At 37.4% G+C, this 24,153-nt stretch overlaps 1 protein-coding gene across 7 annotated transcripts in view; it reads right to left on the bottom strand.

The window, feature by feature from the left end:
- MYO16 (myosin XVI) overlaps nucleotides 1-24,153 on the bottom strand; it is a 329,444-nt gene that overhangs the window by 197,216 nt on the left and 108,075 nt on the right. For all 7 annotated transcript variants that reach the window (XM_085552537.1, XM_085552506.1, XM_085552526.1 and 4 more), the window contains 2 exons: nucleotides 24,021-24,091; nucleotides 20,478-20,621 (listed from right to left, as the gene is read on the bottom strand). In XM_085552537.1, coding sequence (XP_085408663.1) covers nucleotides 20,478-20,621; nucleotides 24,021-24,091 — 215 coding nt within the window. The remainder of the gene's footprint in view (nucleotides 1-20,477; nucleotides 20,622-24,020; nucleotides 24,092-24,153) is intronic.

The following is a 24,153-nucleotide window of genomic DNA, read 5'->3' as shown; positions in this document are numbered from 1 at the left end:
GATACTAAGCAGAGCAGGAGCAGCTCTCAAGATGAGGATCAAAAAAAAATAAATAAATAAAAGACTTCACATTAGCAAACCACAGACAATGAAATAAAAGATAAAATGAGACTATGCAGCTGCTCTCAGTTCAAAAGTATGTTTCTGCACACATTTAAAGAGCAGACTTCCTGTAGGCGGGAAATTATTTCACAGAAATAACAATTTAGTTACGAGTAGAACCAAGGGGGAAAAGAAAAGAAAAAAAAAAAAAAAAAAGAGGTTTCAGCGATGGTTTCAGTGATTACAATTAGAAATTCTCTGTTGACAGTTCCCCTACCAATCTCCTGTTGCAATCTTAATCCAGGTTTGCTTACTTAGTAAGAAGAAAATGGATGGGCACAAGCATAGTACATGTTGCTAATGCTTTTGTTACCTACAAAATAGTAAAGAATCTATTTCACTGAATCTAGATATTGTCTCAGAATGTTGATTGTCATCTTAACACTTTCATTTTAACTCTCTCCATATTAATCTTTAAGACTCTTCCTCATGACACTGAAGATAACAGGGATAGAGTTAACCAGTTTATATCAATTCCAGAGTAAAACAAGGCTTCTCTGCCAGAACAGAAGGTGAAAAACAGCAGATGAAAAGCCAGCTATCTGCCTCTCAGCAGATTCAAGACTAGGAGTCTACCATGCAGCTTAACATTTCTAATATCTTACTTTTTCACTCCTCCCTCTGGACTTAACAGAGAACAGGAGAACACAAATCTTTATAAGCAATCTATAAAGATCTTTAAATTCCAGTGTAGTCCATGTCACATAGTACAATTCCCTCGGGGCTGTGCTAGCTTCTTATTTAGCTTTAATGCTCCCTAAGTCAGCCTGGGGAAATAGAAAACAGAAACAACAAAAAGACATAGTCCCTTTAGGAAATCACAGAATCGTAGGGGTTTGAAGGGACCCCCAGAGATCATCAAGTTGAACCCCCCAAAGAAATGAGTGGGGATCATACCCAATACATTGGTATTGGCTATGCAGGTAATCTGAGCAGGCTCTTTTCTTTTACAAATGTTAGTGAAAAACAAAGAAATTAAAATTTCTGCTGTCCAACAGCACTACTTCATAAGCCTGTATTCTTCATCCCTTTAGACAAGTTTCCATCACTGCAGCCTGAAGGGACATCCATGATGCTTGATTAAATGGGAATATTGGTAAGCTAAGATGGATGACTGCATCTTTGAAGTATTCTGTTCTACAAACAATAAACTACAGCTTCTATCAGGCCATTAAGTTACAGGCTGTAAAGTTCCACATCTAAACACCATCACACTCTGACTGTAATTGATACCAGACCTGGGTGTATGATTTCCAAAATTATAGGTTTTCCTTATGAATTCTGATTGATTGAAACCTGGACTTTTAAAGGTATCAAAGAAATGCAAGTAGTCTGTAGGAATTTCCAAACTGAAAATATCTTCTGCTTTCCTGAGAATCACTTCTCAAAACAATCTGAACAAGAACTCAAACTCTGTACAGCAATTCAGACTTAAAACCAGTGCATCACTAATCAAAATAACAACAGGAAACATCTAATATCATCTATCACACTTGTAATCTGATACATTAACAAATGTTCTCCATACGCCTTACATGTGCTTGTGTGGCCAGAGAAAAAAATAAAGGGAATAAACCCTCCTTTACAGCTGACCTCTATAGTAGTTCAGCACATATTCATGAATATGGCATATTCATGAAGACAGACAAATTCTCCCTTGACACAAGTGGGAAAACCTCTCGTTTACTCTTAAATGTATTTGCAAAGAGGAAAGCTGAATAAACTGATATATTGGTCCAGTATAAAGGGCCCAGATCTTTTATAACCTTGAATCAATGGTTACCCATAGATGACAGGCAGTGGAGTGACTCTATTTCAGGGCTCTAAACTCTGTATGAGTTGCTACTGCCTATGCTTCATGCTTGTCACATTACCAAAATTACTCTTTCAAAAGAGGCAGGAACTGTCTGCCATCTGGATGAGGTTAACTGTACAAATAAAGGTTTGGATTCAGTTTTGGCATACATAATCCCAAATCATAAAAACATAACACTCAATTCCTTTGTGTCTTTGACAACACAGCCTAAGGAGCCAAGACATACTAAGGAAAAGCAGAAGAGAACTCAGTGTTGACAATTTGATGCCAAAACATTAAAATAATTTCTAAAAATCATGCACTTATATTAATAATATGTTGTGCTATGCCATTACTACTATTTCTTCTTTCCTCTTCTTTAGATTGTCACTTGCTAGACCAGCTAAATGAAACTTCATACAAATATAGTTGGGAATTCAATCACCCCTGTGTAACTTAGGAATTTCAGCTGCTGTATGAAGACAAGTTATCTAACTTGCAACACTCCTGGGTTCCACAATGCAGAAAAGGGTACCAAAATCTGATTATGCAACATAGCTCCAGATCAAAATCAACTTTTCATTTATTTATTAAATCTAGAAATTAAGATTTATGGATGTACGCCAGTGTGCAGAAAGTACATTACGGCGTTCCAAAAATCCCAGACATAACCTCTGCAAAAGATGAGTTAAGAAAGAATAAAGAAACATGCCAAAACTGTGACAGTTCTTTATAAAAAGTGTCATGTGGAGGCATACAAATAATATCACTGATGTCTACAGAAATACTCAACTGCATTTGAAAATACATTTGCTGTTAATTAATAAAAATACTACTTTAAAATCATCATTCAGATTTCCACAACCATTCTGATAATCATTTAATTTAAGAATAAGGACATTTTTTTTTTCCTTAAAGCCAATAAAATGCAGACAAGGTCACTTCACATAAAGGATTTTCAGTAGACTCAAAAACATATATATATATGACTGTCATGGCAAATGTTACAGATTGGGTAACAGGCATAGTCTGTTCCAATAATGTATTTCAAAGATAAAAGAATTAGCACTGATGACTGAAAGCTAAACACTAAGATTTTCCCATCTGTTTACGCACCATGGGGACTTAAATTCTGCCCATCAGCTGCAAGGCTGGTAAAAGGCAAACAAAAGCCCACTCAGATCCAGTACTGAACACTTCTGATAACACCACAGAAGTGTTTTCAGTAGGATTTTTCATACTAAAATACAGAGTCAGGAGATGAAAAGTTAAAATCTACTGGACCAGAAGCAATGAAATGAAAAATAATGTATGTTTCTCAAGTTACCACTGTGTAGATTCCTAGCTGTATAACATTCTCATGTATAACTGTATAACATTCATGAGGATTTGGGATCATCCTATTAATTCAAAAAGGCATGCAGTTATTTACTTGCATCTTAATTAGTTGGCATGTTGGATTTCATGGCTGTTCTTCATATTCAGGCTCCCAGTATACATGACAGGGTTTTTTGGAATTTAAGACCTCCGTTTCTGACTTACTCTGAGATCTGCTTTCCTTAACTTAGTTTTACATAGAGGAGTCAATATCACACTGAATTCTATCAATGAGTTTGGGCCATATGCACAACATTTCCCAGCACAGGACTAGGGCTCCAACACAGCTGTGATCTTAAACATTTCGTGGTCAATTCTCCAGTCCCCACAGATTATAAACAATCTTGCTCTTCTAACAAGCAGTTGCTGTAATGTCAGGCAATATTCTAGCTGCTGAAAAAAAAACCAAAACTGCACTGCATTAAAAAGACAAAAACAAAAAACAAGTACAATACAAAAGAAGAGATAGTAAAGAACTGTATCCATGATTCTCATCTCCCAAACCAAGCACAACAAGAAGGAAGCCATATCCTGTATTATATTCTTATTTATGGACCCACCTCTTGAGTCAAAGCACCTATCAAGAAATTTTAGTGAGAGATTCTCAGAAAACAGAATCCATTTCATCAGACAAAGATGAACCACTAGGGTATCTAGAGGGCACAAAAAGCATGAAGAAGCTCCTTCTCCTTGCTTAGTATGCAAAAAGAAATTATCAGTCAGAATAATTATATGAATTGGGTAGCCTAGTTTTAACATCGCAAAAATAAGCTGAAACATAATTTTGACTCCTTTAAGTAAACAATTTTCTTTGAAAGTAGGGGGAAAAAATGAAGAAGACATCTCAGAATATATTGTCTCATTATTATTGGGTATTTTTACTGTAATGTGAATAACAAAAGACGCCACTGAAATTTATTCCTGATATTAAATTAGAATGAAAAGTTTTCTTCATTTAGAATGGTATTCAGTTCTATTTTTAAGACAAAGGATCAGAATGAGGTCAGCAAAAAGGGCGACTGAATTGCGGAAGGATGGGTATTTGACTTGATACTGTCAGCCTTCTAATTATTTGGCAAGAAAAGAGAATTATAAGAGAACTGTCAAAGAGCACTGATGGCTAAAGACTAAAAATTTCCCCATCTGCTTAGGGACGTGGGACTTGCATGCTCCCCATCAGTTGCAGAGCTTACAGAAAAAAAAAAAAAAAAAAAAAAGAAATTATTAAAGTGCTGAATGATTCTGATAACAACAAAATTTCTTTTTAACTTAATTTAATTGGAATAATTAAAAACTATGACAGGCACATTGAGAAAATGATCAGTCTTTGTCTCATAACACTAGAACAAAAAGTCACTATACAAAATCACTGCCTTTTATTTTTAGAATAAATGGAAGAAAATTCTCCTCCACAAGTGTGAGCCTTTGGAATTCCCCATCAATAAGTCTTTAAGTCAAGACAGCACAGTTAAAGTTAAAAGTAATTTAATAACCACTAATAAAGCTTTTAATTACATAAGGTCAATCAATCTAATATATAGGAAATAAAAAGATTCTGGGTTATTAAGATTTGTGACTTGTGTACAACACTGGACAGGTGGTAAAGCACAATTTGACTGTAGGAAGAATATGAAGAGAAAGCATCTTCTGACGATCAACCACATTACTGTGAAGGACAGAGCACAAACCAAGCTGAAACAAAACAAAACATTCTTGTCTACTAATGTTTCCTGTTAAGTTTCTTCTTTGTGTATGTATTAATATATACACTATACATACATTTTTACATAGGGTAGTATACATTACACACTCCAAACAGAAATGTAGGCGAAATTTCTATTTTAATTTGGAGTTACAGAGTTCCCAACCCTGAAGTATTGCTGAAGATGATAGAACTAACTAGATGGCGCACTAAAGAAAGCAAGGTGGTTTTGATGGCTCACTGAAGACTGGGAACTGATTGTACTGATTGTGAGGAGCCAGTAGCTTACAGGCGCAACTTAAATTTATGGGTAAAACTGAAGTCCCTGTTTAACAAGACCATTTTCTCCTTACTCTCACTGAGTGCAAAGGTAGCCTTTTCTTCCCAGCTGCGAGCACTGCTATATCCATTATTACAGTTATGTATCTTGGAAGACGTGGGTGCTAAATATTATTAGATTCATTCTCTAGTCCATGCTGATATAATACATACACAATTAGATATGTGTATATTTTCATATACACACACAAACATATATATCAATAAAATTTGTAGGAAAAAAAAAAAGTAGAACTTGTGGGTTTAGATAAAACTATTTACTATAATACAGAAAAGGAAAAAAGAATAATAGTTACTACTATAAATGTATATATACATATGTATAAGAAAATATATCATAAGTGATGCCTAAGCTCATCACCTAGCCATCTATGCTGAGCTAGACTCCCTGCAAGTTGAAGAGAACCAGATGAACACCTATTCTGTTCAAAGTTCTCCTTCCACATTATGTGAGATGGTGCAGAATATAGCCCTACTGAGAAAGACTTAGGGGTCCTGGTTTGTGAAAAACTTAACATGAGCCAGCAGTGTGCACTTGCAGCCCACAAGACCAATGATATCCAGGGTTCCATCAGAAGAGGAGTGGCCAGCCAGCACAAGGGAGGTGTTTGCTCCCCTCTACTCTGCCTTCATAAGGCTCCAGTTGGAGGATTGTGTCCAAGTTTGGAGCCTCCAACTCAGGAAAGTTGTGGAGCTTTTGGAGAAGGTCTAGAGCAGGGCCACAAAAATGATCCAAGGGAATAAGCACTTCTCCTGTGAAAACATGCTGAGGGAGCTGAGCTTGTTCAGTCTGGAAAAAAAGAAGACTGTGGGGAGACCTCATTGCAGCCTTCCAATGGGAGTTTACAAACATGAGGGAAATCAACTTTTTACATGGACAGCTAGTGATAGGACAAGGGGGAATCATTTTAAACTACAGGAGAGGAGATTTAGATTGGATGTCTGGAGGAAGTTTTTTGCTGAGGGAGTGGTGAGGTGATAGAAAAGGTTGCCCACAGAGGTCACAGATGCTCCATCCCAGGAGGTGCTTAAGGCCAGGCTGGATAGAGCTCTGGGTAATCTGATCTCGTACTTGATCAAGCAGTTGGCACATCTGCCTATGGCAATGGGGATGAAACTTCTCCTACTCTTCTCCTAGAACCAAAACATTGCATCATACAAGACACTGAAGAAAAGTCATGTCCCAGCTGAAACTAAGACAAGATGCTTCAAATGGCATGTGAAAAGAAAATAGCACTACTTCAGGTGTGACAATGGATATTACCATTCTACTGATGTTGAGCAAATGACAAAGTCAATATTTTATGTTTGCACAGTAAAAATGAAGAAACATCAGTAGTATGAGTCCAGAATAAAAAGCAAAGGATTAAAGAGCACTTAAGAAATGACAGTTGTGCAAAGTCCATAATTTCTGCAAAGATAAATGCATTCATTTAACATCAGGAACAAAGAGTACAAAAACATTAATTTACCTCAGCTAATTTGTATTTTTGTTATGAGACATTCATTGTGTTGATTGATAACAATTGACATATTCCAACTGTATAGGGAAGGGACTGAATAGCAGCTTAATCAGCAGTCAGGGTGATACTATCCTGCTGGTTAGTAATTAAATCTATATACTCTACAAACAAGTCATTGTGTGAAAGACTGACTCTATTTAGGGAGCTGAGCATGCCAGTCATCTTCATACAGAAGAACTGGTTTCTGAGAACACCAGAGAGTGATTAGAGAACTCAACCGACAAACAGGCTATCCTATTACTTTCCTGTGCCACCACAGTGAATTAAGTTTAATGAAACATACCAAAACTTCCAGGGGAAAAAAAAGTATCAATTGTGTGGCAACATAGAATCTTAAACCAATCATTGCGGAAATATAAATCCCATGCTCCACTGATGACATGCAAAGACAAACATACACCTGTAACTTCTACAAATGCAAGCATAACCAGAGATATCATTTATGAATTCATCTATAAAATGAGCAACTCCAAGATTCCAGGTATATTTGTTTTTGTTAGAAAACTGACCAAATTGTATATAAATCTGAAACAAATACTTTAGAGACATAATTCTTAGTAGCCCATCTGTATTTTAATGGATTCTTTAAGCTGTGTTCATCCACAGCAGTACGTACTGAGGTCACAGATATCTATCATCTTCCTATTATCTTGCCCAGTAGCATTTGTCCATAATCATTCCCTAACGATTGTCTGGCATTTTTCACCCGTCCCAAAATACACTGTACCAAAATTCAGTGCTCTCCTAATTTTTGTGAACATTCTTCTTCCCAACAAATGCTATCATCAGTAATCTTCAAATATTTATTATTAATTAATAATAATTAATTATTATCATCTTTAAATATTTTGGAAATACTACAATTAGCATTTATTAAGTTTGCAATGTTTCATAGTTTGTAATAATATTCATTTGATAAGAACATAACTATGATTTGACAGATTTTATATAGTTGAAGCTATACTTGTTATTCAGAAATTTATAAATGCATTTATCTGCAGTTTCATATTTCAGCTTTCACACATTTTCCAACATCCTTTTAGCCTTTCATCCTCAGAAACAGCACCTACATCTCATTCAAGCTCATTCACAAAAACAAAACCAAAAAAATTGCCTGCAACTTTCCACTGTTTCTCAGTTCAGGCATTTAACTCCCATTGTGCCTATCAGTCTCATTACCTTATGCTGTTCTACACTGAATTGAATTACCTATATTTTTGCATAGTATAGACCAATCATTCTTTGTTTGGGAAGTCAATAGCTTTTCTCCAGTTTTCCATGTCAAGCCTTCAGAAGCACGAGCAAACAAGAGCCTTTAACTGACCCACAGGTCAGCCTATTTATTACCTCCACTAATCCTGCAGTGTTGTAATTTACCTAAACTGCTTGCTTTCAATATATACACCAGGTTTTTCCTGCAGCAGTTTACCTTTCAGTTTCTGTACAATAATTAGGAAAGTGTATCATGACAAGTTGTCCTTGTTTTTTTCTATAAATTGTATCAGTGTATCAGCACTGCATTTTGCCCTTCCAGCTCTTTCATCAGTTCAAGAATTCATGAAGATTCATTTGATGACCTTTTCTTTTTTTTTAGGTTCACGCTTTCAACCACTTCTATGTTACACCTTTCAAAATACACCACATTGACGTTTCATTTCAACATTTCCCAAAAGAAAACACACAAAAATCCAAAATAACATTTTAGAGATGGAAGGATTGTTGGGTTTGGGGTTGTCAATTTTTTTCTTTTTTAACACTGTAGGTTTGTTCTGCCTAAATAAATTACATGGTATTCTCTGATTTGACAGAATATTTCTCTCTACCTTTCCCTCCCCAGCCTCCTCCCCCAGAAGACAGCAGCTGACCAGGCCCCTAAAGTCTGGGAATCACAACTACTATCCTTCTTACAGTTCTGTCTTATTGGAATTTTGGAAATGTGGGAAGGTCTGTTCATCTTCTGACCTGGTCTTTTTTCTTAGGTTCAAGAGAGAAGTGATGGCGACAGATTCGAAGATGAGATATGTTGCTGGCTTATTAGAGCTGTTGTAAATAACCTGATTAATTGTTAAAAGAAGGATCTAATGTTTGTTGAACATCTCATACTTTTCGGGAGTGCCTAAAAGAAAAGACAAATGCAACTACTGCATGTGACCTGAGACAAATACAGACAGAATGACAGCACCAGCTTCAATGAATATTAAATACTAGTAAAGCTTAATTTTCTCTTTTATATTTTTAGATAAAAAGTAAATATATGTAGAGTTTCTAATACATACCTCCCAGGCACCAATGGTTTGGCTTGTGCAACCACCAGGGCACGCACTTATTTTTTTCATTTTCATAAATTTCTTACATAGATCCTAACAAAACATGGAAGTCAGTAGTAATGAAGAACTCAACAGGAACTGTTAAATAACTTCAAGCAAATGTCACCAAAAGATTGCCTTAACACACTTTTCTCTTTGTCATTCTTCTTTTAATCATTTTTTCTGCTTAATCGAGTGCTTGCACTGGCATATTTCTCATATGTCTGCCTTTTCATACCCCCATTGGGACAATACTTGGTTTTATGAATCAGTATGTACTGCAGTTTCTCTTACAAATACTGCTGAGGCAAACAATTAATTACAGATCTAAGTATCATTCCCAGCTTACTGTCATCAACAATGCATGTGACCTTTCGTGTCCTTCAAGTTTCTTTTCTTGAATAAAAAAAATCATTTCTTTTTTTTTCTTACCTGTTATTCATTTTCTTTTCAAATATTTGAGAAAAGTTACAGCTTTTTTCCTGCCTGATTTCATACTGTTGAAATTTAGCCATAACCTAAGTTATCAGATATCCACCACAAAACTTTATTTGCTGGTGTTTGAACAAATGTAGGTTTTAATATCCTCCTTATGTTAGTTTATTATTTTAAGCACACAATCAGGATAATTATGTCTACAGAGCCTTCTGAACAGACATCATGTGGGAATGTAATGCTAGAATGGATCTCCTGAGGCATTACTTTGATAACACAGGTAAATGCATAACATTTAATCTCATTCATAACTTTAGGATTGGTTATAAAGCAAAATTAAGTTGCTTTTGTGTGTTTGCTTTTTTTTTTTTCCCCTTCCCTATTACTCCTGCATGGAATGTTGTTTTTCCACCTAGCATTTGTGACACTTAATTTCAGTCTTAATTCCTAGATATTTTATAACCATTTGTTTTCATGCTAGCGTTGTTTTGTTTTGAATTTAAACAGAATAGTTATTTTTAGACACTTCTCAAAAGATAGCCAATTTCCCTATTTATCTTTCCAATTTTCCTTGGTAGAATTCTTTAACAGATCTGTACACAGTTAACTACAGGCTGCCACTCCTTATACAGAGCAATAAAGCATTTCTCTCTCCGCTGGAAATATCTTCATTCTGACAGAACCAAGAATCACTTTTCCCTATTGGTAGATGCAGATTTGTAATATATAATCATCTTACAATTAACTAAATCTCTGAGGTCATTCTCTTGCCTTGTTATTTTCAGTTGATGAATCCTGAGTGTATCACAGAAATGCATGTTACTTGTAACTCAGAACATGACCTTATTCTTTGTATGCTTAAATTTCATCCCTATTTTTGCTATTGAAGCCTTCCAAGACATCTTTTCAGTATTAAATTCTAATCCTCACCCACAGTGACAAGGTACTGCAGCTCTGTCTTTAGCCTTTTTTTTAACATACTCCTATTCTTCCTCCCATGGTTATCACCAAAAACTGTAAATAAAATAGCATTGTAGGACTGATCCTAAAGAAACTTCATCAACTCCCAGCCCCATAGTTTCTCTTTTAAAAGGTAGGCTGTTGCTTTGTTATTATCAGTTTCTCAACCATCAGGCAGCTTTTCACTTCTATAACTTCACTAGAGATTTTCCTCATTTTCTCTAGCTATTCCTTAAGAGCTATATGCAGGGAAATTGTGTCACTGATTTAATAGAGGCCACCTGGCATACATAAGCAATTAATCTCACCTCCTTCAAATATCTCCCAGTCAATGAACACACCCACATCATCACCTCCATAGCACAGATTTGTGTTCATTCAAGAGGAATCAAGAGGATTACAGTGAAGCTGATACAGAATTTCCCATCTTTATGCAAGTAGCCCACTTCTTGTCATACTTGTCCTCACGTGATCCAGCCCAAAAACCGGATAGTTTTTCTTTCCAGTGTGAAGAGTAATTTATGAGTATTGTTGTATTGCCTTCAAGACCATCTTCAATCTCAAGGTTAACTCTTGTTTACCTCCAGGATTTTTAACTTTATGTGGAAAAAAAATGATGTTAAGGACTACAAATTACACACCATTTTATTTTGTCAGTTGTGTGCTGTGTTCTGTAACATCAGAAATCAATGTTGAGTAGTGTTACTGTCAGCCAATTCCTACCATTCCTGATGTTTCTGTAAGCAAGCAATACTTTTCACTGTGAGAACACAGGAAGAAACATTCAATTCTCTCACCACTGTCCATAAATTTCTTGGCAATTCCTAGCCATCCAACAAGCTTTACAGCCTATTCAAACATAATAATCAGTCTCATGTCTAAGCAGAGATTTTACTTTCTGTGATTCCTTCTTGTGGAAAAAAGACTAACTCATCAGACGCTCTAGCATTCTTTGCACCATAATGTTCAGATTCTGTCTCAATAGTTATTTCTTCTGTCAGTGCAACATTCTGATGCCTTTCCTCTTCTCATCACATTATCCTTATTCTTTTACTAGACATCTGCCCTTGGGCTATCTCCATTACTTATTCCTCTACTCTGATGACATGCTTTTATTCCTTTTTGAAGTTTCATCTTCTATGTAGTTCTAAGAAAATACTTTCCTAAAGTCTATCTCGTCACAGAAACACAGAATCACTCAAGTTGGAAAAGACAATAAAAATTATTGAGTCCAACCACAACCTAATCATACTACCCTAACTCTAACAACCCTCTGCTAAATCATGTCCCTGTGTGCCACATCCAAGTGGTTTTTAAACACATCCAGGGATGGTGACTCAACCACCTCTCTGGGAAGCCTATTTCAGTGCTTAGCAACCCTTTCTGTAAATAAGTGTTTCCCAATATCCAACTTAAACCTACCTTGGTGCAACTTGAGGCCATTTCCCCTCATCCTGTCACCTGTCACCAATGAGAAGAGACCAACACCCCTCTTGCTGTGAGCACCTTTCAGATACTGGAAGAGCAATCAGGTCTCCCCTCAGCCTCCTCTTCCCCAGACTAAAAAGCCCCAGTTCCCTCAGCTTCTCCTCACAGAGCACATTCTCCAAGCCCTGTTGCCCTTCTTTGGACCTGCTCCAGCACCTCAATATCCTTTCTGCACAAAACTGAACACAGTACTTGAGGTTAGGTCTCACCAGTGCCAAGTACAGGGGCAGGATTTCAGCAGTAGTTGTTTCTTCTTTCATTCTTTCCTTATGGCCACGCTACAGTATAACCATATTACTTGTTTTATATACCTATTTTGGTCAATCTCCATGTTTTCTTGTAGACAGTTCTATGAAAGTACTTTCTTTAACTGTTGTTTTCAACTTCTCTCCTACAGTATCTTCATATCTCTGTATGATAAGACTTGGAGTCCCTCTTTGCTAAGTTAATTCTACCGACCAGTCTTTTTTTTTTTTTTTTTCTTTTTACAAAAATAACTCTTATGATAACACTCAAATACAAAATGCTTTCCTGTCCAGTTAGGCTCCTGTTCTTATCTCTCCTTGGACCACCTTTAATGCTGCATTACTAACTACCTTCATCCCTTTTTCACAGTCTCAAAGAAGAAGCTACAGCTTCCCTTGTGTCTTGTCATCTGGTGCTTAGCAGCTCTGTAATAGCCTTCACCTAGATTAGTTTCATTCCAGCTCAGCCAGCTTTTACTCCTCTGCCAACAACAATTAAAGACAGTCAGCCAGTAGCATGCACTCTCTGGAAAGTACCTCTGACACTCAGCATACATTTATTTGCTAGACTCTACGGAATGCAAGCAAGGAAAATACCATTTTTTACATATCCATTGTTTTTATATAAAGGCTTCATTAATGGCTGTCTGCAGAAACAGGCATCATTTTTTAGTCCGTATTATACTTTAAACTGGCATTCACAGTCATTTCCTGAGCTTTAACTATTCATCATTCTCTCCACATTATGGTTTCCTGATAAACTGACACAAAGGAGAAATAATTATTAAACAAGATAGAGTGGGAGGACAGAACTACTTTCTTCTGAGGACACAATTGTTTGTTCTGTTTCAATTGTTTCTAAAACCATGAAAGATATAAACCTTTCATAAAGTTCTAAAGCTAGCGACATCCTCCTGATCATTCCTCTCTGCTTACTAAAACAGTCTGATTAAAAGAACAAGGGCAAAATAACATGACTTGAGATACATTCCATACCAACTGTATGGGAAAAGGGAACAGAGAGTTGCAGCCCACCAGCAAATCTTCTCCTGTATTTTTTTTCCAGTAAATCTGTATCAGATTTTGGAAGAGATACATAAAAAAAAGGAATTCTACATTAATAGCAAAAGCAGGCAACCTACAGAAAATACTCAGGGCTAAAGCAGGAAATGATGAAATAATTAATAAATTCCATATGTGAAGAGGCAGTCAAATTTAAAATATTCAGCTAGTACTACTAGCACCGGAGTCCGATTTAACTAATTAAATATACTTTATGGGAAGATGGGAAGATCTCTCACCAGTTACCATCATAGGCAAGCAAGACATGACTTCAGGAAGACTAATTTATCACTGATTACTAGCAGAGCAGACCAGTAAGAACTAAAGACAAACTAAAAGCACCTGCTTTTTTAAAACTAAAAACAGATCTGTTCCATGTGGTGCCTATGGGCTTCAGGGGGACAGTCTGCTCTCCTTCTGCACTGAGCTTGGTGGCTGAAGGGCTACTCTCATGTTTATCACTCCTCTCTTCCAGTTTTTCTCTTTTCTTCAGTGTGCTCTCCCAGAGGCACATCCAGCAGCTCTGATCTGACATGGGGCAGGGCTGGGCTCTGCTCACAGAGGACACCCTTGCAGCCCCTCTGCTGCCAAAACCTTCCCATGTAAACCCTATAGAGTATTCTAGCACTTTTCTTTAAAGGGCAAATCTAATTTTGAATTGTGTTCTTCAGTTCCAGGTTCCAAAAAGCACATGAATAAACATTTAACTGGCTGGCTGACAGCTCTTATATTGGCTTTTCCTAGTAATGTCAGGAAAAAAAAAAACAAAACTAAACTAAAAATGCTACTCCCCAACTATCCTTTATCTGTACATAAAAGTTCCTGAGGATGTAGTATTGCTCTCTGCCATTCTAGTTAATTCACCGTCATGTTTATTACAGCAATGCTATCAGGTCAATGAAGGGATAAATATATTCAGTGTAAAGCACTGTACAATACTGTCTCTACTTTCCTAGTTTCATTTGACATAATCTGTGTTATGGAGGGTAAAAAACATTATATTCATGTTTCTCACTGCAAGACGCCTCCTGAAGATGTCAAAATGAAGTAATAAAAAATGACTGTTGAAATGAATTCTCACCTGTTTTCATTTTCAACTTTATGCCAGTCAGCCTAAAAGAATTCCAAAACTACTTTGGTCTTGGAAGGAAAGGAGGGAAAAAGAACTACCAACAAAACCAAAACCAAAGATGTACTTCAAAAGAAAACTTGTAACTTCCACTGTTATGTGCAAGTGTAATTGTACAATTATATGAGTCCAAAGCTCAATGATGAATTATCCGTCACATGCTCTGAAATGAAGGTGTAACAGAAAGTCAAAAAGGTACTTAAAGATCATAACACAGCCATCATTTATCTTGAGAAAAAATACTAAACATGGGAGCTCAATGTGACTGTGAACCATTTAACACCTACATAAACACCACATTTCAAAAATTAAGAGAAAAGAATGGGTCAAGATCCAAATAAACATATCAGGGAACTGCACAGACACAAATCAGAATCTGATCAGTTCTATTTTTTCCATTTAATGTTCAATTCCTTGGGGCAGTAAATAGAGTGGAGGAGATGGAGCAGCTGAACAGCTTTGACCTCTGTTGCCTTTTTAATTATCCATGGCTGATTTCGTAAGAGTAGAGAATTCACAATAATTAAAAATGTTGTCAAGATGAAGAAAAATTAAGAGAAACAGGAGAAAAAAAAAAGTCATTTAACAAAGTGATATTTTATACACCCTACTCTTTGCACAGCTAAGGATTATTTACTAAATTGCAACAGTACTGATTTCACTATTTCAATTAATTGTAACTCAGCATTTTTAATGAGACAAAGCACTCTGAAAACTAAATTGCAAATCTTAGCTAGTATTTCAATTCAATATAGAAAGCAGTACCAAAAATGAATGCAAAATGCAGCATTGTAATGCACACAGAGACAACGGGAAAGGAAAGCGCCCCAACCTTACAGATCTGGTGTCAGCATGCCCTGTCCTGAGATTTCACAAGACAACACAGGAAGACAGCAGATAACATCTTGTTACTTTTCATGCCATCTTTTAGACTTCATTTAAGCAGAAATGTATAAAAGCTTATGCATCTTTCTTCTTAAGTGAAAGTCACTTGATCACTCCCTTCAAGCTGCTAAAGAAGGCTGATGCACACAACATCCACAAAAAAGTCCGCTCACCCAAGGGAAACCCCAGTACTAATGCAGCTAGGCAGTGATTGATGAATCTGACCTTTCCCATTTCATTTGCATGTATGGCAACCAGACCTCCAAAGATAACCTTTGGTCTCTTCATTTCCCTGTGTGCTAGCAGCTGCCCCAGGGCAAGTTCTTTGGTGGTGGGCAAAATGGGATATATTTCCTGGCTGAACTGCCCAATGCCCTCCCTTGCTGACAGCTACGAAGTGGAGAAGACTTAAATATGTCCCATGGAAAGCTATACTACCTGGGGTAAAAAGTGCAGATGGAAATTGCTTAAGTATTCCATTCAGCACGAATTCCCAAAACTGCCTACAATTCCAGTAGGCATTCAGTAGGAAATGACAGCACATTAACACATGACATAACATCCACAGCCCTTCCTAGCTTTCAGGGAGAGGCAATTCGGCTAATAAGCTTTGTCTTTCCTATCTACCAGAGGACACAAACAGCAGGTTACCACAAATAAGCTGATGAGCAACAGATAAATTACTATCTTGGCTGAGCCAGACAACACGAAGACCACCAGAAGCGCAACATAATCAGAAACTAGGTATGCTTAATTAAGTCTTCTTGGATAGACTTCTCAGATCTATACACTCTATATTCCGTCTTTTCTATTTTCCCTTCAGGAAACATTTTGAAATCCACACTAAGGAAACCTCCACTAGTCTCTATAACCGTTTGGTAGGAATTTGCTCAGGTCCCACTTGAAAGACCATGCTGTTATTTTTTGGTTCACATCTTTAAAACAGATAATAGAGCACTGTCTAGGTTATAAAGTCAACCTAGAAGAAATATTTATCTTAAAGTAATTCATGAGGGTACATGAAGTGTTATTTATTCTTTCAGCTAAAATCTGTGACATAATAGAAGCTGCCTGTGGCTCATATTAGTATTATCCAGGCTCATGCTACGCATTAGACATGGCCCATGAAACACTCCAACCTCAAGGCCAAGTAATTTCTAATATCAAATGTTCACACAAAGACAGTTCAAGGTTGTGAAAAATACTTGCCTCCAACCTCAATTTCCATTTTCACTTTGTCAAACATTATTAAAGATAGAATTAATGTCACGGTTCAAAAACTACTGCTTACCTAAGAATAATTTCCTTTCTCTCCACAGTACCCTATTCATTATTAAACACTCCAGAATGGAGTATAAAGGTATTATTATTTATCTGGTCAAGGAATGTATGCCTTAAAAATGCTTACTACCTAGAATGTAGGCAAATTTATTTAAAGTTTTGCAAATAAAATAGAGAATCACAGAATCACAGAATCACAGGGGTTGGAAGGGACCTCCAGAGATCATTGAGTCCAACCCCCCTGCAAAAGCAGGTTCTCTACACCAGGTCACACAGGTAGGCATTCAGGCAGGTCTTGAATATCTCCAGAGAACAAGACTCTACAACCCCCCTGGGCAGCTTGTTCCAGTGCTCCATCACCCTCACCGTAAAGAAGTTTTTGCACACATTCGTGAAGAACTTCCTACACTCCAGTTTCTGGCAGTTTCTCCTTGTATTGTCTCCAATACTAAATGTAAAAACGCATATGGATGTAACTCTGCTTACCAAGACTTTAATACATAAGATGATTTATTTATTCCAAGTTATTAGAAGACACCTGGAGAAGACCACTTATAATAAACAGGTGAAACAACATTCAAATTAGAAGAACAGGTAGAATTCAAAGAATACATTACATTTCTAATAGAAAAGCTGAAGAAATGGACATTCCAAAGCCAAATATGACAAAGGCTGCAATTCTACTGTTGGGAAAAAAAAAAAAAAAAAAAACGTACCTGAGAAAATTCTAAGCATTGCAGCCAGCTGGAATGGGACAGACCTCACTTAGTCCAGTAAAGTCTCTCAGCCTCTACAAGAGCTGGATACAAAATGTACCATTGGATAAGGAAACTAAAAGACACATGCCAAATTCATGCCAGAGGCCTTTCTAGAAGTTTACTAGTACAGATTATCACAGTCCAGGAATATTCCTGGACATATCTTAGTTTTCTAGAGCAGGTGCAGTCTCAGAGGCCATCAGAAGCCTAAGAGATTACAAGGTAAGATCTGATGTAGCTCAGTGTTAAAAGCAAAAGTACAGACTGGAGAAAGCAATCATAGAACAGTGTGAAAGTAACGCCAAGTTCCAAACGATGGTTTCACTGAAGCCCAGGTCATTTAAAGAAGGTCAGTCAGCAAGCACAGTACTTTTTTCAGATACATGGCATTTATCAGATATATGGCATTATTTTAGAGTTAGAAAAGTAAAATCATATTACTATAATTCACTATGATTAAGTAAATCTGAAGATTATCCTCACTACTGCTGAAGACTGTTTGCTTGTGGTGACAAATTGACAATTCTAGGCATGTCCAACCCACAGCCCAGCACACCTTACACTGTGGTCACCCGCTGCACCACACTATCATGGCTGCAGCTCTCCCACATTGAGCGGGTCTGGCCCCTCATCACCAATCTAACATCAGTGTGCTATTAACCCCATCTATGCTGAAAATCAGCACATGGGGCACAGTGCAGAGCCAACTCTTTATGGCAAAGAAGTGTTCGGATTTTGATATATTAGCTAAGCACAGTCCCATGAGCAGCAAAAATATACAGCTATGCTTTCCACTGTGACAAAGGAACTGGAGGACAGGTTTCAAGATTGCCAAAAAAATCATCATTTCTTTTTGTTTATTTGCAATTCCATTTTTAGTTGTAAATGCATTGCCTGTAAATTTTCAGATGGAATGTATACAGTTGCAATCAAAAATCTGATCGTGTCTCTTCATCAGACATCTGTAAGCCCTCTCTTACCAAAGAGAAATATCCTTCATTCCAAAGTCATGCCTTATTTGTGTCATCACTTTTGGCAGTATGTACATTTGTGAACAAATATTCTCAAGGATGAAGCAGAGGGTAAATAAAGTTTCATCAAAAATCTCTAATGAACACTTTGAGAGCTCATTAACTGCAACCACCACTGTCAAACTCAACCAGTGTGTTACTTTCACTAAAACAAGATCAAATATCCCACCAGCTTTCTGTTTTTACTGCTCACTTCTTATATGTTTTAATTTAAAAAAAAAATAATTGAAATTAAAATATGCTTTGATATTTCATATACATTATTATATATTTAATAAGAGCTGTTCCAAAAGCAGTGCCTCCTGTTTCATTATGTTGGCCCATGACATCAGAGGCAGATGGTGGTGGTATGACAGTATAGGTTCAATCTTCCTGCCAGTATTCCAGTGTGACAATGCAAGACAATTCCACTTCACTCTGGGTGGCCCAGGCAAGCTCATTGAGCTGGACACCCAGCATTCTCATATATTCAGCAAAGTGCAACTCAATATGATAGCTTTGACTTATATCACTGAGCCAGTACACGCATACAGTTGCAGAACAGTGCTCCCAGCTATAACTTTCATGCAGACAGATACTCCCCTACAAGACAATCTTAGCCAGCTACTTATGTCTAACTAGACAGCTTTCCACACAAAGTACTGCTGAGATTAGGGTCCTGGTGGACAAGTTGAACACTAGCCAATATTAGCTCTTGCAGACATAGATTTCCTGAACTGCACTACCAGCTGGCCAGGGCACTGGTGGAAGCTCAAAACTGATAAGGCAGATTCCCTGGTACAAGCAAGATGCGAACAACCTGGGGAGATCCTTGCAAAAAGCCATAATAATGATGAAAGGACTGGAGCATGTCATACAAGGTGAAGCTGGGACTCTTCAGCCTTGAGAAGGCTCAGGGGAATCATATCAGTTTATATAGATACTTGACTGAGGGAGTAGAGAAGATGGAGCCAAGCTTTTCTTAGTAGTGCTTAGTGAACAGGCCAGGAGGCAATAGGCACAAATCAAAATATGGAGAAGAAAGTTTAAGCCTAAGAAAAGGCTTTTTTTCAATGCAGGTGGTCAAACATAGGAGTGGGTTGCCCAGATTTGTTCTATACTTCTCATCCTTCCAGACATTCAGTATCTGACTGGACACGGTCCTAGGCAAGCTGCTGTGGCTGGCCCTGCTCTAAGCAGAAGGGTTGGAATAAACAATTTCCCAAAGTGATTCCATGACAATTATTACCAAGGACACAGTCTTTCAAAAATATTTCTCCCTTAATTTTACCCGTAACAATGAAATATCATTATAATATACAAAGAAATGCTGGTCTATTTGCAATGACCAATTAAAATATATATATATACAAATTTTAAATTGATGCAAATAGATTAGAAAACTATGTCAGACTATGAATTGTTTATGCACTACTGCTTTAAAAAGCAATAGGAAATTAAATGGGACAAAGTTGCTTTAATATCTTGCACTAAAACTAAAGGCTGCAGTCCCACTAACAGAAGCACAAGAACAAAGTTGTTCTCTACAGAGGCTGAATGTTGTATCTATCACTACACTGGGTATATATAGCTTCAAAAAGTCAAAGTTGATTAGACAAATATTAAGTTGGCTTCATTTTGGTCATGTCTGCAAATACTTCTTCATGAATACTGAGTGTAATTGAGTGAATATTTGCTTTTAAGAAGGAGGTTCTGATAAGATTGTCTGCCAACACAACCCTTAACAGAAAGTGACAAGGATAAAAGAAAAATTATCTGAGTATCCCATTTGGGACTGAGTGCTTATCAGAGATATAAGCTCCTGACTACAGGGAAGAGACAGAGGAGACATGTCATGACATACATTCATAATGTATTCTTATTAAAGACTTGAAAATGCCTTGCTATGTGTGTTCTAAAAATCCTAAGCACAAAAACAACGTCAAAAAATAAACATATACAATATAGCTTTCACTGATGTGATTAACAATATAGTGCTTTCACACAGCAGTTTCAAACTGCATAGTGCTACGTTCTGTTTCCTTTTCAAGCACACAATGCACTGGACTGTTTTACTTACTAGCAGCAGCAGCAGGACAATATCAGGATTATCACATGCACAGGCTACATGCATTGATGTCCAAAAATCCTCATCTTGATGATTTACATTCACTCCTCTGTCAATCAGAATTTCTGCAGCAAATGCATTATCGTAGCGAGCACACTAGAAGAAAGAGAAGATTAGGGATAGCATTATACTCCGTGTATAATTGAATCTATTGCATATTTTTTTCTCTATTTAAATTTAACAGATGATATATTCGTAGACAACAGCTGATGAATCTATAGAAATAGTTCTGCAGAGACACCAACTCGCATATGTACGACTCATGGAATCCCTTATTCCCTGTGAAAAAGCACTAAATAAAATCCGCTGAAAGATGCAGTGAAAATGAGCTTTCTATTCATTCAATACTGTCCTTGAGAATTAATGCACAAGAACTGAATGAATGCATCATAAGCAGTAGGTTGCAAGTATATGCACACTCACACACAGACATCCACAAATACACTAACTTCTGCCTTTTATGCAGTTTGTAGCAGTAATACACACCTCTCTATACTTCAGTGCACCACCCTTAGCAATTCCTGTTCAAGTCTCTCTGACAAACACATATGCTACACACCACAGGCATCCTTGGGGTAGTGTGGGTGTATGCATGCATGCAAGCATGTGTGTTTGTACACTTCGTTTCATTTTGAGGACAGAGATAATTTTTTTGCAAAGAAGATTAAATTAGCATAGGCACTGTTTTCAGTTAATTCTTTTGGCCATATCTCTGACCACATGTGTTTATGGATGATACTTAAGGACAATTAGAGCACCTAAGGTAACATCCTGACTCTGGCCTTGCATATGAGCTCAGTAACTAGAGAAGGAATCATCTTTCTTCGCTACAGAAGCTACAAGGAGCCTAAGTTTCTATATTAGGTAGTTGGATGCTTTGAATACCATCCTTAATATCTATGCCTCATCCAATATTTACAGCTGTGTAACACTTCCTTGCCCAGGAAATCACACATATACAGTAAGTGCACAAATACAGTGAAATTTGCAAAAAAATTCACAGAATTTTAGAATCGCCAAGGTTGGAAAAGACCTCTAAGATCATCCAGTCAAACCATCCACCTATCACCAATATTTCCCACTAAACCATATCCCTCAGCATGACATCTAAATGTTTCTTGAACACCTACAGGGACAGTGACTCTACAGTGACAGATGACCTAGGCAGCCTGCTCCAGTTTCTGACCACTCTCTTGGAGAAGTATTTGCTAACAACCAACCTGAATCTCCCCTGCCATTCCCCCTAATCCTAATCACTACTTACATGGGAGAAGAGTCCAACCCCCAGTTCACCACAGCCTCCCTTCAGGTAGTTGTACCCGAGCCTTCTCTTCTCCTGACTAAGTAGTCCCAGCTCCCTCAGCCTCTCTTTATAACGCTTGTGCTCCAGCGCCCTCAGCAGCTTCTTTGCCCTTCTCTGAACACATTCCAGGGCCTCAGTGTCTTTCTTATAGTGAAGGGCCCAAAACTGAACACAATACTAGAGATGTAGTCTCATCCATATCGAGTACAGAAAGATGATCACTTCCCTCCTCCTTGGGAAGGAGTGGCAACACTAATTCTGATACAAGCCAGGATGCCATTGGTCTTCTTGGCCACCTGGGCACCCTGCTGGCTCATGTTTGTCTGAGTATCAACCAATACCTCCATGCCCATTTCCTCTACATAGCCTTCCAGCCACTCTGCCCCAAGCCTGTTGCGTTGATGGGGGTTGTTGTGACTAAAGCGCAGAACCTGGCACTTGGACTTGAACTTCATCCCACTGGCCTCAGCCCAGCAATTCAGTCTGTTCAAATCCCTCTGAAGGGCCATTACTCCCAAGCAGATCAATACTTTCTCCCAGCTTGGTGTCACCTGCAAACTTACTGAGGGTGCACTCAGTGCCCTCATGCAGGTCATCAATAAAGACAGTGAACAGGATAGGCCCCAGTACTGACTTTGGGGAACATCATTTGTGACCGGTCGCTCACCAATTGGATTTAATGGATTTAACTCCATTCACCACCACTGTCTGGTCCCGGTCATCCAGTCAATTCTTTAATCAGAAAAGTTTCTATCTGTCCAAGCCACAGATTGCCAGCTTCTCCAGGAGAATACTGTGGCACTATGTCAAAGACTTTGCTGAAGTTAATTTAGACTAAGTTAACAGCTTTCCCCTCATCCACCATGTGGGTCACTTGACATAAGAAGAAGATCAAGATGCTAATTTGCAAGTGAGTATGAAATAATTATTCTGTCACATCTAATATCACATGTAGAACCACACCATGGCATCCAGTTTGCTCATCTGCATTAATATGACATGAAAGCTAGGACACTGGAGGAAAAGGGGAAGAAGTAAAAGTGCCCAGATGAGTGCCATTGTGCAATCAAGACATAGCTGAGGTACCTTGTTGACTGTAGGAATTGTATATAATACTGGGTTCATAAATACAGATACAGATGAAAATTAAACTCTTGGAGGTTAAAAAGCAGTAATTCATGAAACAATTTTCAAATACACTAACAAATTATTCAACAGAAATTAAACTCTGATGTACTGTATCTCCTCTAGTATCTAGATTTATCTAGAGAACTCCATGGCAGCTATGTAACTGACCGCTCCAGAAACTGATAGTTTCATTTCAACATTAGCATCCATAATGTCACTAGTACAACTTACGTTGAGTTGTTAATGTTCAAGTTTTAACAACTCAGAGATAAGAGATTTTATAATACAGATCAACATAATCTCATACCAACCACATTTTCAAGCTACTGTCGAGCAAAACAATTTCTAAAGGGCTTCCACTGCACTGAATCTTTGCCAATAGCTTCAGTATCTGCAGTCTTTGCTGTATGGTAGTCTTTCTCCTACATGCCCTGACATCTTCCTTCTCTTTTGGTCATTGCATATGAGCAGTTTTCCTTCTACCTTCTACTTAATCATAGAATGATAGAATCATAGAATTACCCAGGTTGGAAAAGACCTTGAAGGTCATCAAGTCCAACCACAGCCTAACCACAGTACCCTAACTCTAACAATCCTCTGCTAAATCATATCTCTGAGCAATGTAAATACTGATAAACTAGATGAAGACTGTGTTAGATATCTATGAGTAAAAAATTAGTGTAAGAAAATATGCACAAAAACAGAAGGAAAATGTTATATCACGGCACTCTTCATATAGGAACAATGAATATTTGAACCACACAATTCTATCTTCAAAATCAAACAGTTTTTCCTTTTGTTCTTATTGTGCAGAAAATCTATAAATAAAACATTTCATTTTAGTTAAGTTAGTTACCATTCCTTTAATATGATCCACCCTTTGATAAGCAATTTGACCATTTATTTCACATGCATAGCTGGATGCCTTCATAATGACCATGGAGGCCAGTGTAGATAAAAAAAGTATTGCTAAGAAATTCTTCTTGCTAATATTCCCAATCTGCTACTTAGTATCCCACTGTATTTATCCACAGTTACTAACACTAATATTCAATCACTCTTACCAGATGGAGCAAAGAACCTCCTGAGGAAACAAGCATATGAGGGTCAGCACCATCCTTCAACAGCCGCAGCACTGAAATATCAAAGTAAAGAGGAACAAGAGTTAATGCAGCAATACAGCCAATTCCGAGCTGC

This window comes from Coturnix japonica, chromosome 1, assembly GCF_054131305.1.
Source record: "Coturnix japonica strain WE chromosome 1, WE-NBRP24, whole genome shotgun sequence".
Lineage (NCBI taxonomy): Eukaryota > Metazoa > Chordata > Aves > Galliformes > Phasianidae > Coturnix > Coturnix japonica.
This window is presented reverse-complemented; position numbering and strand designations above follow the sequence as displayed.